The sequence below is a fragment of the Penicillium canescens genome (assembly GCF_028828765.1).
Source record: "Penicillium canescens strain IBT 15451 chromosome Unknown utg000005l_segment0_segment0, whole genome shotgun sequence".
Classification (NCBI taxonomy): domain Eukaryota; kingdom Fungi; phylum Ascomycota; class Eurotiomycetes; order Eurotiales; family Aspergillaceae; genus Penicillium; species Penicillium canescens.
This window is the reverse complement of record NW_026703967.1, coordinates 145,678-160,062: the sequence shown is the minus strand read 5'-3', so window position 1 is coordinate 160,062 and position 14,385 is coordinate 145,678. Positions and strand designations below refer to the sequence as shown.

The 14,385-nt window shown below is 51.6% G+C and overlaps 5 protein-coding genes across 5 annotated transcripts; 4 read left to right on the top strand and 1 right to left on the bottom strand.

Moving 5' to 3' along the window:
- Positions 1 to 782: 782 nt before the first annotated feature.
- N7446_007684 (putative tannase) lies at positions 783 to 2,549 on the top strand (the record flags this gene model as incomplete). Its single annotated transcript, XM_058516429.1, has 1 exon — positions 783 to 2,549. The coding sequence occupies one exon, from the start codon at positions 783 to 785 to the stop codon at positions 2,547 to 2,549; it is 1,767 nt and encodes a 588-aa protein (XP_058370075.1).
- A 1,128-nt stretch (positions 2,550 to 3,677) lies between these two features.
- Positions 3,678 to 5,349, top strand: N7446_007683 (Pal1 family protein; the record flags this gene model as incomplete). The annotated part of the gene is made up of 4 exons (XM_058516428.1): positions 3,678 to 3,723; positions 3,841 to 4,082; positions 4,132 to 4,543; positions 4,601 to 5,349. The coding sequence occupies 4 exons, from the start codon at positions 3,678 to 3,680 to the stop codon at positions 5,347 to 5,349; spliced, it is 1,449 nt and encodes a 482-aa protein (XP_058370074.1).
- Positions 5,350 to 6,990: 1,641 nt separating this feature from the next.
- Positions 6,991 to 7,416, top strand: N7446_007682 (mediator of RNA polymerase II transcription subunit 31; the record flags this gene model as incomplete). The annotated part of the gene is made up of 1 exon (XM_058516427.1): positions 6,991 to 7,416. One exon carries the CDS (start codon positions 6,991 to 6,993, stop codon positions 7,414 to 7,416), a length of 426 nt encoding a protein of 141 aa, XP_058370073.1.
- Positions 7,417 to 8,008: 592 nt separating this feature from the next.
- Positions 8,009 to 11,913, top strand: N7446_007681 (uncharacterized protein). The gene is made up of 2 exons (XM_058516426.1): positions 8,009 to 8,533; positions 8,595 to 11,913. The coding sequence occupies exons 1-2, from the start codon at positions 8,319 to 8,321 to the stop codon at positions 11,887 to 11,889; spliced, it is 3,510 nt and encodes a 1,169-aa protein (XP_058370072.1). The 5' UTR covers positions 8,009 to 8,318; the 3' UTR covers positions 11,890 to 11,913.
- Positions 11,914 to 13,059: 1,146 nt separating this feature from the next.
- On the bottom strand, positions 13,060 to 14,159 carry N7446_007680 (palmitoyl-protein thioesterase family protein; the record flags this gene model as incomplete). Its single annotated transcript, XM_058516425.1, has 1 exon — positions 13,060 to 14,159. The coding sequence occupies one exon, from the start codon at positions 14,157 to 14,159 to the stop codon at positions 13,188 to 13,190; it is 972 nt and encodes a 323-aa protein (XP_058370071.1). The 3' UTR covers positions 13,060 to 13,187.
- Between the last annotated feature and the right edge of the window lie 226 nt (positions 14,160 to 14,385).

Here is a 14,385-nt window from a genome sequence, read left to right as displayed (position 1 = left end):
TATCCTGTCGTCTCCACACTACGTATAAATAAAGGAAATGAGGTGGGTGAAACCACATTTGTAGTCCGCCCTATTTCGATGTATCCCAAACTCCAAACTCTCAAAACAACAGCGTATATTAAACATGTCAATCTCGGAGATTACCAAGGAGCTTATGTCCAAAATGGCAGCCATCCCCATAGAACTCACACTATGATGAAGATCTCGCGGCCCAGTTGTAAAACAGTTAGGGCAGCGGAAAAGTCCTTACCAGGACCAATGACCATCACCGCACCTGCATCTATACTCCTCCTCAGACTCCAGAAAAGCCACCAATTCGCTACAGACCGTCGTCCTTCTGTCATTTCGGACATGCAAATGTAGTAGTTTCCCCCGCAAACCCTGGCCCGGTATTGTCGTCCGGTCTCCAGCCTGGCTGAAAAGAGACTAGTCTGCGTGAGAAAACCTGACAATTGCTTCAATTACCACCTAACCCCAGGCCTCATCCCCACGATCCCACTCATGAAGCTTATCCCCGCGTCTACTGTGGAGATCCATTTGTCCGCTGCATGAAGCTCTGTTCGATTAGCCGGGTTCGGTACATGGAGCTGTCATATCGTGCTTTCCCCACGTATTAGCCGGTGCATGCAATTCATGCGCCGACTAATTGAGAGACGCGGGGATACGAGCTCGCTTCAAGCGAGCTTGGTCCTGGACTATAAATACCCAGGAGGATGCAGTATTGCAGACAGACAGCATCAATTACAATCCTCTTTCTCTATTAGGGCTCCACGGGTCCAACGATGCGTTTCTCTCTCTCCAATCCCCAGGCAGCGGCCCTCGCTGCCATTGCGTACGCTACCGCAGTGACAGCAGCTTCTCTCGAGGACGTCTGCACTGTGGAATATGCTCGGTCTCACCTACCCGCATCGACATTCATCCAAGGCATAACTCTCGACCAGTCTTCCGTCACGACAAACATAGTCAAAAACGCATCCACTAGTGCGACCTCGACATTCTATCCTGCAGCAACCTTCTCGTACTGCAACCTCACTCTGGCATACTCCCATGACGGCCGGGATGACCAAGTCCTCATCCAATACTGGTTGCCCGACCCGGGCAAGTTCGAGAACAGGTATCTGTCCACTGGCGGTGGTGGCTATGCCATTTACTCTGGTGCGCAGTCTCTGCCTGGTGGTGTGATGTATGGTGCTGTTGCTGGAGCTACGGATGGCGGGTTTGGGAGTTTTTCTACGAATGCTGATGCGGCCATGCTCCTTGCTAATGGGACGTTGGATTATGAGACTTTGTATATGTTTGGGTACAAGGCTCATTGGGAGTTGAGCAAGATTGGGAAGCAGTTTACGCGGAACTTTTATGGTATGTCTGATAAGACTAAGCTCTACTCTTATTACCAGGGTTGTTCGGAGGGTGGTCGTGAGGGTTGGAGTCAGATTCAACGGTATGGCGATGAGTGGGATGGTGCTGCTATTGGTGCCCCTGCGTTCCGTTGGTCTTTCCAGCAGACTCAGCATCTTTATTCGAATATCGTTACGAAGACTCTGGGGTACTATCCTCCGCCTTGTGAAATGGAGAAGATCATCAATGAGACAATCTCGGCGTGTGATTCACTCGATGGTTTGAAAGATGGCGTGGTTTCTCGCTCTGACCTTTGTCAACTGCACTTTGATATCGACACTGTTGTCGGCAAGCCATACTATTGTGCGGCATCCACTAGCAGCGGATATGGCAAGCGCAAGAGGCAGATGGGTGCTTCATCCACTCCAGAACAGAATGGAACTGTCACCGCAAAAGCCGTCGAGGTTGCCAAGGAGGTCATTCGTGGTCTTCGTGATACCAAGGGCAGACAAGTTTACCTGTCATATCAGACAGCTGCTGACTTTGACGATGTGACCACTCAGTACAACTCCGAAACCGGCAAATGGGAGCTCGAAGTGGATGGCCTGGGTGGCGAGCACATTGCCCTTCTGGTGGAGAAGAACGGCACCAACCTTTCCAATCTCGACGGCGTGACCTACGACACTCTAAAGGAATGGATGCTCTCCGGCATGGTGGAGTTTGCCTCTACCCTGCAGACCAACTGGCCCGATCTGACGCCGTTCCATGAGGCTGGCGGCAAGGTCATCCACTTCCACGGCGAGGCAGATGCCAGCGTTCCTGCTGCATCCTCGGTTCGATACTGGGAGTCTGTTCGGAGCATCATGTACCCCAATCTTTCTTACAAGGAGGGGGCCGCCGCTCTCAAGGATTGGTATCAGCTTTACCTTGTTCCTGGTGCGGCGCATTGCGGTACTAACCCGCTTATGCCCAATGGCCCATTCCCGCAGACGAACCTGCAAGTTCTCATCAATTGGGTCGAGAAGGATGTGAAGCCCGTGACGCTCAATGCGACTGTCCTTCAAGGCGAGAATGTTGGAGAGAACCGCCAGATCTGTGGCTGGCCCCTTCGGCCTAAGTGGAAGGGAAACAAGATGGAGTGCGAGTACGATCAGACCTCCATCGACACATGGCACTATGACTTTAATGGCGTCCCAATGCCGGTCTACTAATGTTTTCTGAGTTCGGCCTTGGGATTGTGGGGGAAAGCGTTAAGCTAGGGGGTTTGGACCTGTCATCTTAATAGTGCGGTTTAACTGATTCATAGTCCACATAGCTTGTATCTACCCAGGTACCAAGGTAGATGTCCCATGGTTAATAACAGAGCTTGCGGATGACCTCATTTCAGATCGCATTCCACACTGAGGAATGTTCGATACCTTCCCCGTTCTAGACGGATGTGCCTCGATCTGGAAACTTGAGACATTGGACAAATAGTGTATATCAGCGCGTGTCTCGAGCAGAGTATCGGACTGGTCATAATTCTAATGGGACTGCATCCGCCATGCTCTTGATCCGGGCTGCACATGATTGCGTGGATAGATCCCGTCACCGCTATGTTGAGCACATTGCTCTAAAGCTGGTAGACCGAAGTGGGAGCCTGAACATGACGTTTTTGCCCCTTCGGCAGTGTACATGCCCGACATTGGAGATGTGGAGGATGAACATCTCGCGTGGGAAGTATAGATCACCACATTCCGGAAGGGGAATGACATCAGGGAAGGTGGAAGGGATGCGTCATGCCGGCCTATTTTTGGTAGCCGAAGAATCTCAGATACTTTGGCGTGACAGTGACAGTGATAGTGGTAAGAGAGTACAGTAACTTGATGCCTAGGGTGGAACCCCGTCGATCCTGGCACATGCTGAAGTTGGAGTCGAGATGCTGCAGAAGAACATTAGCAGTTAGCTTCAAATGCAAGAGATTTAACTCAAGCGCCACAGATACTGTGCACACATGTACATGTATAGTAGAGTGTTGGAAAGGGGAGATCGCCAGGAGTACTCCGTAATTCCCAAGCCGATCCCCTTTCTCCCGTCCCCTTGCCCCCCTCCTTTCCTCTCCTTCTTTTTCTTTCTTCCTTTAATTTCTTTAACGTTAACTAACTTAACACTTTGAAGTCTTCGATCTGAGGATAACTATTGGATCTATTGGCTGTGATCAACTGTCATTCCACTGTGACCCCTGCCCGCCGTTTCAGAATCACCTCCTGCCACCTTCCGCCGCATTCGTGCGACAGCCTAAGACTCACTTGACGCACTCTCTCTCCACACACACCTTGTTTCATTGTGATAACCTCACAATGAATGCCGCTCCAGCGCTTGGGTATCCCGGCGTCTCGCTGGCAGGTACGTAATCCTCCCCCTGGGTCATATAACTCCCTCTATAACCCCCACAACCACCCCCTGGCAACTTTATGGGATACATTCAGAGTGACTGACTCGAACCGTCTTGGCTGTAAACAGAACCCCAATCATCTCCCACTGCGGCCAGTTTTGGCTCCAACAATCCCTTCCGCAACCGTGCTCTCTCACCCTCGGTTCCTGTGGCATCCAACAGTCGCCCAGAGCGACCACGATCAACCAACCCCTTCCTTGACGACACAGATTCGATGTCGCCGCAATCAGCTCCCGGAATGTCTACAGGCGTGACCATGTTTTCCCCAGTCGAGAAGACCGACATCTCGAGCAACACCCGTGAGCTCTTCGTAAGTTGACCTTTCGAGACGTGATGGAGCCAGATCTAACATATCGCAGGAGAATCTTTCACTGAAACCTGCCCCTCAACCGCCTCGTTCTCGCCCACCTCCCAACGCCACCCACCGCACCCCTTCAAATCGCGACCGACCCCAGCGCCCGCCCGGGCGATCGGCAGAGCCAAAGGAGAAAGACCCGCTTGACATCTTCGCAGACCCTCCCCGCTTGAACAAGGCCGCGACCATGGGCTCCCGCGACAGACCCTCGCGCAGGCCGCGCCGGAACTCTGAGTCTTCTGTGATGGACCGGGCTTCTACCATTTTCGACGATGAAGACGAGAAGCGCCGACGTGAGAGACGCCACCGTGAGCGCGAGAGTCGCAACAAGGATGGCAAGTCTCGCTCAACCCGCAAGGACCGCAGACTTGATATCATTGATAAGCTGGATGTGACTAGCATCTATGGAACGGGAAGTGAGTATCCAAGTGTCCGAGCCAGCCTCCACATTCGTATACTAATTGTAATCCTAGTGTTCCATCACGATGGTCCGTTCGATGCCTGCAACCCCCATCGCAACCGCCGAGGCCTGCGCACGGCGCCCATGCAGGCCTTCCCCAAGGGTTCTACTAACATGGCTCTGGGCGGCGCCGGCCCCAACAACTCCAACATTGACCTCGACCTTTTCCACGGCAGAATGGAAGAGGGTCACACTGACTTTGCTACGGCAGCCCGCCGCAATGCCGACTCAGGCAACAATTTTGATCCCACCGCTCGTGTGGAGCCCGTTCATGGATCAGAGAGTATGGGACTGGGTACCAGTACTTTCCTCGATGGCGCCCCGGCCAGTCGGTCTGCCATGGCGCGCCGCCAAAGCGAGAACGAGACTTCGATGGGACAGAACGGTGGTCTTGCACGGAAGAAGAGTTTGGCCCAGCGATTGCGTGGAAGAGGACCCGGCCGTATCACATCTCCCACCGACAACAACTACCCTCCAGCAATCGAATCCAGCCACTCTGCATCTTCCCGAGGGAATGAGCGCAACCCATACTTCCAAGATGACGATGAGGAGTGGGAAAAGAAGGGTGCCAGCGTCGAGTCTCGCCTTGAGGGCGGCCGTCTCCGATCTTCCAGCAGCCCCAAGCGGAATACCGGCTTGGAGCGTAAGGCAACCCATGAGCGAGCATATGAAGAATCCAAGCTCAACCCTGGTGGTGGCGGTTTCCTGAACCGCATGAAGAGTTTGCGCAAGCCAAAGCCCGAGCGACGCACCAGTGACTGAACTCTTAACGAACACTTTTCTACCTGCTTCGAGTAGGTATCATTAGGCACGCCGTGCGTCATCCTGAACCCTAGGTTGACTTGACAATGTGCGGCCTATTTTTGCTTTTTCCCGTCGCCATCTCCTCCGTGAGGAGTGATGATTTCTCATGTAATATCCAGCATCGAGTACTGCAAAAACAGCAGTGCTCCCCATGGCGTTAATTTGAACTGAAAGAGAATACTTGACACTGGTTCTGGTTTCAGGACGCCATGAAACGCCACGCCCAGTCGAGGATCGGGTCATGATTCGGAGTTTTATTCCTATTTTTTACGTCCTTCTTCCCTTCTTGTACTTCATTTGAGCCCTGCTTTGAGGATCTGTATTCTTTACCCATTGCTCTTTTCCTCTCTTTCTTTTCGCATGAGATAATTAAATCAGTTGACTCCAACATCTGTCAATGTCCATCTGTAAACCCCGAGGATTAAGTACCGCTCAACCCTTGTTTAATATCGGGTTCTGTAAAGTGTCCAACGTCCTTTACAGACTGTACTGGCGCCTGGGCACTGGCACGATACTCCGCGCCTAGAGAAACTGCTCGATCCCGTATATACGATATTGATATTCCTCTGTTATAGATATTCATAGATCATGCTGCTTGCCCAGAGGGAGATTCAAGAAAGGCCTTTCCCATACACATCGATTCCCACCATCTACATTCCAAGTCCATTCCTCACAAGATCCCAAACAATCAACAAGTCTCTGCTCTCTCCTCTTATCAGTGCTGGCCGCTATTAACCACCGCCTCAACCCCTCATATCTCATCTCTTAGATGACGAGAATCCACAACGCCTATGTTGTCAAATATCCCATCGGAGGCAAAGGGAAAGTGCCGGATTTTGCTCTTCATCCAAACCCATGAGACTTATGCAGAAAGAAAAGGCACTATCCACTATGTCTTACCAGATCACGACCCCAACTCCCCCTTCGGCATGTACAACACGTTCCAACATGTGGGCTTCCAAAGAGGAAGCTCCACCTCTTTGGGCGAATTGTGGCTATTGACGCTTCATCGTACTACAGCAACGCTGTGGACGATGCCGCGCAGATGTGTCTCACCTAGCTCAAAACAGGCCAAACTTCTCTCCTCATCCCAACTTCAACACTATATCGACCCATCGCTATTTTATCCATCGGTTGGAGAATCATCAATTGCTGAGGCGAGAGCTGGAGCATAATCTGGAGCTGGAGCCAAAGCTGGAGCCGAAGCAATCAAAGAACACATCGTGTTTTGTCATCATGTGAATGGAACAATGTTTTGAACGTCAGAGATGTTTAGCCAGAGTACCTAAGATTGTGATACCAAGAGAGGCGCTTACGCCTTTGAAATCACATCGTAATGAGCTGAAGTGAATGACAGCAAAGAGTAGCCGCTGCACGAAGTATAAACCATATAAATGAGACATGTCTTCGGCCACGGTGTTCTTATTTAGTCCTCTTTCCTTTCAGTTGATACCTTTATCAAGGCATTGTTGTCTTTTCCTTGAAAAAGATAGAAGGGAGTAAAGCAAGAGTGTACATACAGTACAGTATGTGGGTTGATCACGCTCCACCTTTCCCGCAGTCCCTTCGCGACTTGAGCTTCCAACATTCACCTTCACCATGGAGCCTCCCACCCTCACCAACCCGCGCTTTACTCTCGAGTTGGAATTTGTTTCTTCTCTCGCCAATCCCTACTACCTTTCTCACCTTGCTGTTACCTACCCTAATCTCCTGGGCATCTCCCATGCCGACGACGATGACGACTCCGGTACTTCACCAGACGCCCAGGCATTTGCAGCCTACCTAGCCTACCTCTACTCCTACTGGAAGACACCGGAGTACTCCCAGTTTCTCACACACCCTGGTCCCACGCTACGGGCCCTGCGATTGCTGCAGGAGGACAAGTTCCGCCGCGACATCATTCTCCCGCAAGTCATTGAAGGGCTGGCCGGACTGAGCATGCCTATCGAACCTGTGCAGGCCGAGGCTGAGACAGAAGCGGCAGAGGAAAAGCCACACGATGGCCAGGATGGGACCAAGACCTGATGGTTTGCTGGAAGCCCTGAACCTCCGTTCATGGAGGATCTTGCGCATGCAATCGGGGTGTGCTTGTTTGAGCGCAAACCATACAAAATGAACCAACCAAGCCAACCGAACCACAGAGGATCTACACTACACTGTACTTGGACAAGAGCCTTTACCGTCGGCTGAGCTACAGCCCACACGGCTGCGGGGAGTGCACACGAGGTTCATGTGCGACCGAGGCTCCACGACCGTCGATCAACCAACATCCTTTTCGAGCATCACAGCTTCTCACCCCTGGTGGCACTTGATTGCGGGGTGGGAAAAGGACCAAGCGTTGTTGGGACGCAGGATTCCCTACTTACTCGTACATCATACCTCATACCTCATACCTGTACCTAGCTAAAATCGCATTTATACCTGGAACGAATAGAATAATAGCGTCAATTCTGAGAATCAACAGTAACTAGCGAATAACATGTTGTGTCCCAAAATTGAGCAATAGAAGAATATAATATAAGCAGAAGAGACATGACGCAGTACAGTACAGTACAATTGGGCTCGTGTCCAGCCCGAATAATCCGAACATTGTTTTTTTTACCCTTCTCCTGATTGTCTTCAAGTCTTCATCGTCAATCCTCCACGTATGTCATGTATTTCTTCTCTTGATATTCGCCCATTCTTCAGTCACTTCTTGGGGTTACAGCCCCACCCCCTGGTGATCGGCCCTGAACTACCTCATCGGTTCCCGTTCACGTCCACGTTGCGACCTTTGACAACGTTTTACCCTCCCATGGCAATCCGACCCTATACACTCCCTTCAACCTCATCCTACCGATCAATCTCCCTTTCTAAGACCACCGTGAAGCTCGCGCCTTTCTCGAGTCCGCCACCCGGGAGCTGCATGCGTCACCCATACTCTTCCAATGGAGTCCGTACGCCAGTCATGCCGGCCCAAGCACCAGGTCCTGACGTTGAAATGCTATCCGAAATACCAGAAGGGGGTGGCGGAAGTTAGGCCGAATCCAAGTGAACTCTCGTACCTGCTGTACTATACCAGCACGCGCCGCAGTAAGCTGACCAAGGTCGGCGCGTTCCTGGAGAAAAGAGTGGCCCGGGATGTCTGGAGACGCAGATTAGGGTGAGCAGAGGCCGAGTCAAGAAGTATCGCGCCCGAAACTAACTGACTGATTCCATTGCAGAAATGTCCAGGTGGCGCTTCATATCCTGGCCGCACTCATCGAAAAGGTCCCCCGCGATCTTCCTATCTACGCGCGTTCTGTCATGACCGTGATCGAGACTGTCCTGCGTTCGAATGACATAACCATGGTGGAGGAATCAATTGTGCCCTTCGAAATGTTCTGCCGGCATCAGGACATTTCGGCCATTGCGGCGGACCAGGGGCTTGCTTTCCAGTACCGAGAAGTCGTTCGGACATACGCCAGCTTAGCCGATCCAGCTTTTGTTTCCAACTCAAATACAAAATTCAGCCCGCAAGTAGCCATTCGGTGGAGAAACGCGGGGCTGCGAGCGATCAGGGGCGTGGTCAGCTCAGAGAGCCTTGCTGCTGATGGTGGCACTTCGCTGAAGCTGTGTCTACCAATCATTCTGGAGAACCTGTACTCCGGCGATGAGGACCTGATTACGACACTCAAGGCCAAGCTACAAGAAGCTGACACGAATGAACGGGATGGGCCCAAACCCCGCCGCATGAGTGTTAACACCGTGCACACTGTGGACACAGCGGAGGGTGATCCCGAGCTCGCAGCACGGTCTGCGGATGATGCAGATCGAAAGGCAGAGATGTGCGCTCGGCTCATGGCCCTGCGCTGCCTCGAGCAGATTATCGTCTCGGGGAGCAATCGCGGTCAGATTCGCATCGCGGTAACGGTCATTCTACGCTTCGTATCGACCAAGGGCTTCCCGCAGTGTGAAAAGGAGAGTCGATTGAGCTCGGCCAAGAACGGGAACTGGGCCACCTCTTTGATTGAACTCATTGCGAATTGGTGCCCTGTGCAGGTCCGCTTTATCATTTTGATCACGGCCATGGAGATCTTGCACGATACAAGCCCCAAGGAGGATGACCTGGGGTCGGCATTCACCATTCTCTCTGTGGTGGATTGGTTGCTCAGATCCTCGGTGAACATGATTGGTCTCAGCGTCATTGATATCCTTTTTGGTCTCATGCACTATGCTTCCGATATCCTTTCCCCTCCGGATCATGCTGGGTCTGCAGATTCAGAGAGGAAGCCTAATGGTCCGATCGATATGGTTATCTCCTCCCAAAGACAGGATCTTCTCACACTCCTGGAGCAGAGTATTGGAGACCTCGCAACGCATATTTACTACGGCGAGCAAGTCGCTGACATGATGCGGGCGATCCTCAGGCGCTTCAAACCTGCTTCCTTCCATGATAGCTCTGCACAATCTGCCTTGGCTACCGTTCAAGAGTCCGGGGTTGCACACGTTGACTCGAACTCCGCCTCGGAATCTAATGGAGACAGGGCATCAGCAGAAATCTTTTCACATGCCGCCGCGAAACTGACCGCTCTTCGAGCAGTCAAGTCCATATTGGTTGTGGCTAATCTCAGGACGCCATCAACCATGTCCGGGGCGGAATCCAGACACCCAGTCGGCATTCATGTGTGGGAGGGCACCCAAGGTCTCTTGCGTGATGCAGACAAGGGTGTTCGTTATGCCTACACCGACGCTTTCCTCTCATGGTTGACCTTCGAAACCAACAAGAACGACCTCAAGGCACGAGTAGATGTACGGAGATACATCAAGACAGGATCGAAGCGAGAGTCCGAGCAGATCGACAAACAAAATCGCCGAAGCACTTCGGCTCCTGGGAACCAGCGAGAAACAGTGGCGCTAGCAGCACAATCGAACTTCCTCCGTCTGCTGCACTTGGCTATCTACGATGCTGCTCTTGAAGGAGCCGCTGACGAATCCGAGGTACTCCTCCTCCATCTGCTTCTGACAAATCTTGTTCAAAACCTTGGAGTGAACGCTGCTCAATTTGGGTTCCCCATGATCCTCAAATTACAAGAAGACATGTTTACTTCTATTGAGTTGAGTTCCTTTGCGGCTCGCGTCAACATTGGAAGCTTGGTCCACGGCTACCTTCTCGCACTGTCAGAGAAGTTTGAAATGGACACCTCCCCCATTGGAGCTGAAATCACCAAGGAAATCCAGCAACGAATGGACAAGGGATACTGGCTCTCGAAGATCCGGGTGCCCCCAGTCGGTCTCGGTGGTATTGACTTCGATAAAGAAAAGAGAGACGTTAACGACTCCACTTCTCCGCCTCCATTGACACCCTTCCGCAACGTAGAGGGACTCGTCTCTCTGATTGACGTATCTTATCGCCAGTCAATCTCATCTCCCCCACAAAGCCCGCCAACCTCACCCGCAAGAGGATTCACATTCCCAGTTCTTGGACATCCGACCGCTCAATCACAGGTCGATGGTGGCCTTCCGTCTCCCGTGAAGGATCAGTTGGTGTCTCCATGGTCTCGCGAGGCCTGCTTGGCAGATGTTGAAAAGGAAAGCGCCAATGCCCTATCTATCAATGGCTCTCGAGGTGGCACCCTCACTACTCGCAACAATAACAACCAAACCAACGGAGTCCCAAATGGCTCGCCTGCTGGCTCGGGCTTCCGCGACAACCACCGCATGAACGTTCCCGAGATTTCGGCCTCGTCATCTTATAGTTCGAGCAGGGGATCTCCCGTTCGCGTCAATGAGCTACGTCGCGTGCTCTCTGTCACCAACGATTCTCACGCTCGGCGACTCAGCCCGTTGCGTGGACGACTTGACGCATCAGATGCCAGTATCATCTCCTCTGGAAGTGACAGTATGGTCAGCGGTGCCTTCTCTGTTTCTGAGATGGGCGACGGTGTCTCCGCCCAACTGCCAGTTGACCAACAAACACCTGACGGCGATGGCGCAGACACACCCCGCGCTTCGGCAGCAGAAATTGTCCTGTCGGGCGACAAACCCTCCGACCAACCTCTCAACGCACCCTCCCTGAGTCGCGTGGATTCAGACGAGCAAATACCCCCCGTACCACCGATCCCCGTCAACTTGTCAGTCCCAGGAGGTTTTCCCAATGACTCCCAGCGTTCATTGATCTCATACGATCGCCCATCCACTGCGCCAGGTCCCTCGCGACAGTCTTCAGTGAAAGACAAATCCGATGCCGCTTCTGGTATTGACAACCTCAAGTCTTTGGACCGCAATAAGAGCCGTTCTAGTAACAACCTCGCCGGCTCTAAAATCCCAGAATTGATGAATGACTATGAATCCAATGCTCTGAATGGCAGTCACCAAGATCAATTACGGAGACTCCTCGATGGGTTCCTCTCGCCTGACGACGGTACAGTGACGAATGAAACTCGTCCAGCAACCGCCATCCCTGGTTCCAAGGGTCCACTGGGTAGAAGTTCAAGCAAACGACAGGTCAGCAGTGGCCTCGGACGTCCACCTTATTGATTTCTCGTTTGCTCCTCTCTGTACTGTCACTTCGATAAGCATGATTCTCCAGGCATTTCACCTACCATTTTTTTCCCTGGTTCATATGTTTATGTATAATTTTCTTTTGTGATATTGCCCGCATCGCCTCCCCATGATGGATCTTGTATCTGGCATCTGGCGTGGACGTGCTGGGTCTTTCAATCCCACCGGTCTGGCATATTTCATTTCTGTTTTGTCGGTACATGTACTTCCTTTTTGTCAGTTGATATTCTATCCTTGTCTTTTCCCTCTTTACATATGTCTTTCTTGAAAGGTCGGGCTTTCGTCATTATGTTGTCGGTGCAGGTTGCCTTTGACAAGCAATTTGATGTTGTATCTAGCTACCCTGTCAGTACAAAATATAGATGCTAAATTGAAAAGATATCCAACTACGGCATGTGTAGTGTACTTCGAGCAGATATGCATCCATCAGTGGATATATAGCCACAAGTACGCTAATGATAACATCGGAGGTGAGCGAACAGAACGTATACTACTCTGCGTGTGCACCGATATAGATGGCGTAGTTGTCCCGAGAAGGTTATACTCCTTGGCCAACCTGATGATAATAATTGGTTGACATCGACCTAGCTATGTTAAAAGTCTCGAGGATCGCATTGCTTCCCAGGAAGCGCAACTTGCTCGAGTCAATGAGAACGCAACAGAACCTCGTCAGTTTTCACCTACCAATCTAGAGACTAGCGTCTCAGCATCGTCTCACGGGGAAGAAGGGCCCGATTTAATTGCCCAGATTGCGACTAACTGCATTCAACCGCAGTCGTTTTCTAGTGCCTCCTGTCAGAACCATTGACATGGCTATCTTCGGAGAAGAAACCAAAACGGCCATCACTGCTAGCGGATTTGTCTGACCCTTTACCCTCTATACTCCGGAGAGAAGCCGCCAGCAAGCTAGCCGATATCTACTTTGAGCACTGTAACTTCTACTCCCCTATATTCTCTTCGAAGGAATCTTTCCTCAACATTATCGGACCTTTATACGACGAAAGAGCTTTGATAGATCTCTCGTCGCAAACAAAGCCTAGCTTCACCAGATCGAGAATATCTAAGCCTATTAAGGAGTTTTCATGATCTTATAATGTTTGATGCGGTGTCTCATCCTTTTGCTACCTATTTTCTTTCTCGGCATCAGCGACAGGTCCTCACATTTAATAAGTAATTAGCCATTTCTGACACTTGTTCCACTCGACTTGATGCTAATATAACAGTATTGCAGTTGGGATATCATATAGTAAAAACGCCGATGAGATAGAAATCAATTAGTGAGCACGCTGCACAACAAGGCCGGGTGACGAAGTACTCTGCTCTCCTTTCAGCGGAGCAAAGTACTCTTTGAAAGTCTTCTTCAGCACCTTCTCGGACAACCGCATGTGCTGCCCAGGAGTAGTCCTAAAGTCTAACTTCCCCTCTTCGTCGAGAACCCTCAAACCCAACCAATCCTCCTTGTAAATGGGCCTCTCGTGCAGAGGAGTCACTTCACCGGTGGTACCATTAACCTCGGCAAAGAACGAACTCTCCTTCGGCACAACAGTAGTATCTTCTTCAAACATGAACATCGCGAATCGATTCAGAGATATCAAATTCTTCCTGTAATCCTCGTTCTTGAACTCGCGCTCGTTGTTGATATCGGCCAGGAAATTGCTGTACTCGAGGTACTGTTCCATGTCCGTAGGATCGCGGAAGTACTGCGCCGGCACGACGCGCGACTGCGCAAAGTTCGTCCACCGACCGGATCGAAGCAGTGCCTCGGCTCCACTGCATAGCCAGTCGCCCAACGAGCACGACTGAAACTCCGAGATGCCGTTGTGCTGACTGCCAAATGTGACGAGGTTGTGCACGGGCGGGGCGTTACAGCGCTCGATATAGCCGCGGAGGAATTGGCCGCCCTGCGAGAAGCCTAGCGCATTGATGGCGGGCGCGGTGCGAAGAATTGGGTCTGCGGCGAGCTGGTCGCAGACGTAGGCGATTTGCTCCGTGACGTTGCCGAGGAAGGTTGCCTGGCGATCTCCACTGCCATCTTCGGCGAGTCGGATCAGGTGCACGTATGTCCCTGGGTTTGTGGATTCGGCTAATTCGACGACTTCTTTCAGACCTTCACGTTCGAAATCATCCCCGAGGCCGTGCCAGATTACAAGGGGGAGCTGGGTGCTATCAGTGTCTGTGGCTTCCGGTGGCAGTGCAGATGCGAGGGCACTGGCTACCAGTGAGGCTAGGATTAAAATGGAGCGCATGGTGAAATGATTGCAGGAACTGATACCTGTGATGTTGGAAATGGTTGGTTCGGGATGACGTTAGTCTGGGGAATGAGATCATGTGATGACCGCATACAGTCGTTGGATATTCAGGCACAGGCACGAACGAACTTTAGGGCTACGGACTTCATAATAGGTGGCCAACAAGAGACACGGGTGTTAGTCAGGGTTTTTATTCAAAGTGGGAGTGGGCATTGTTATTGGT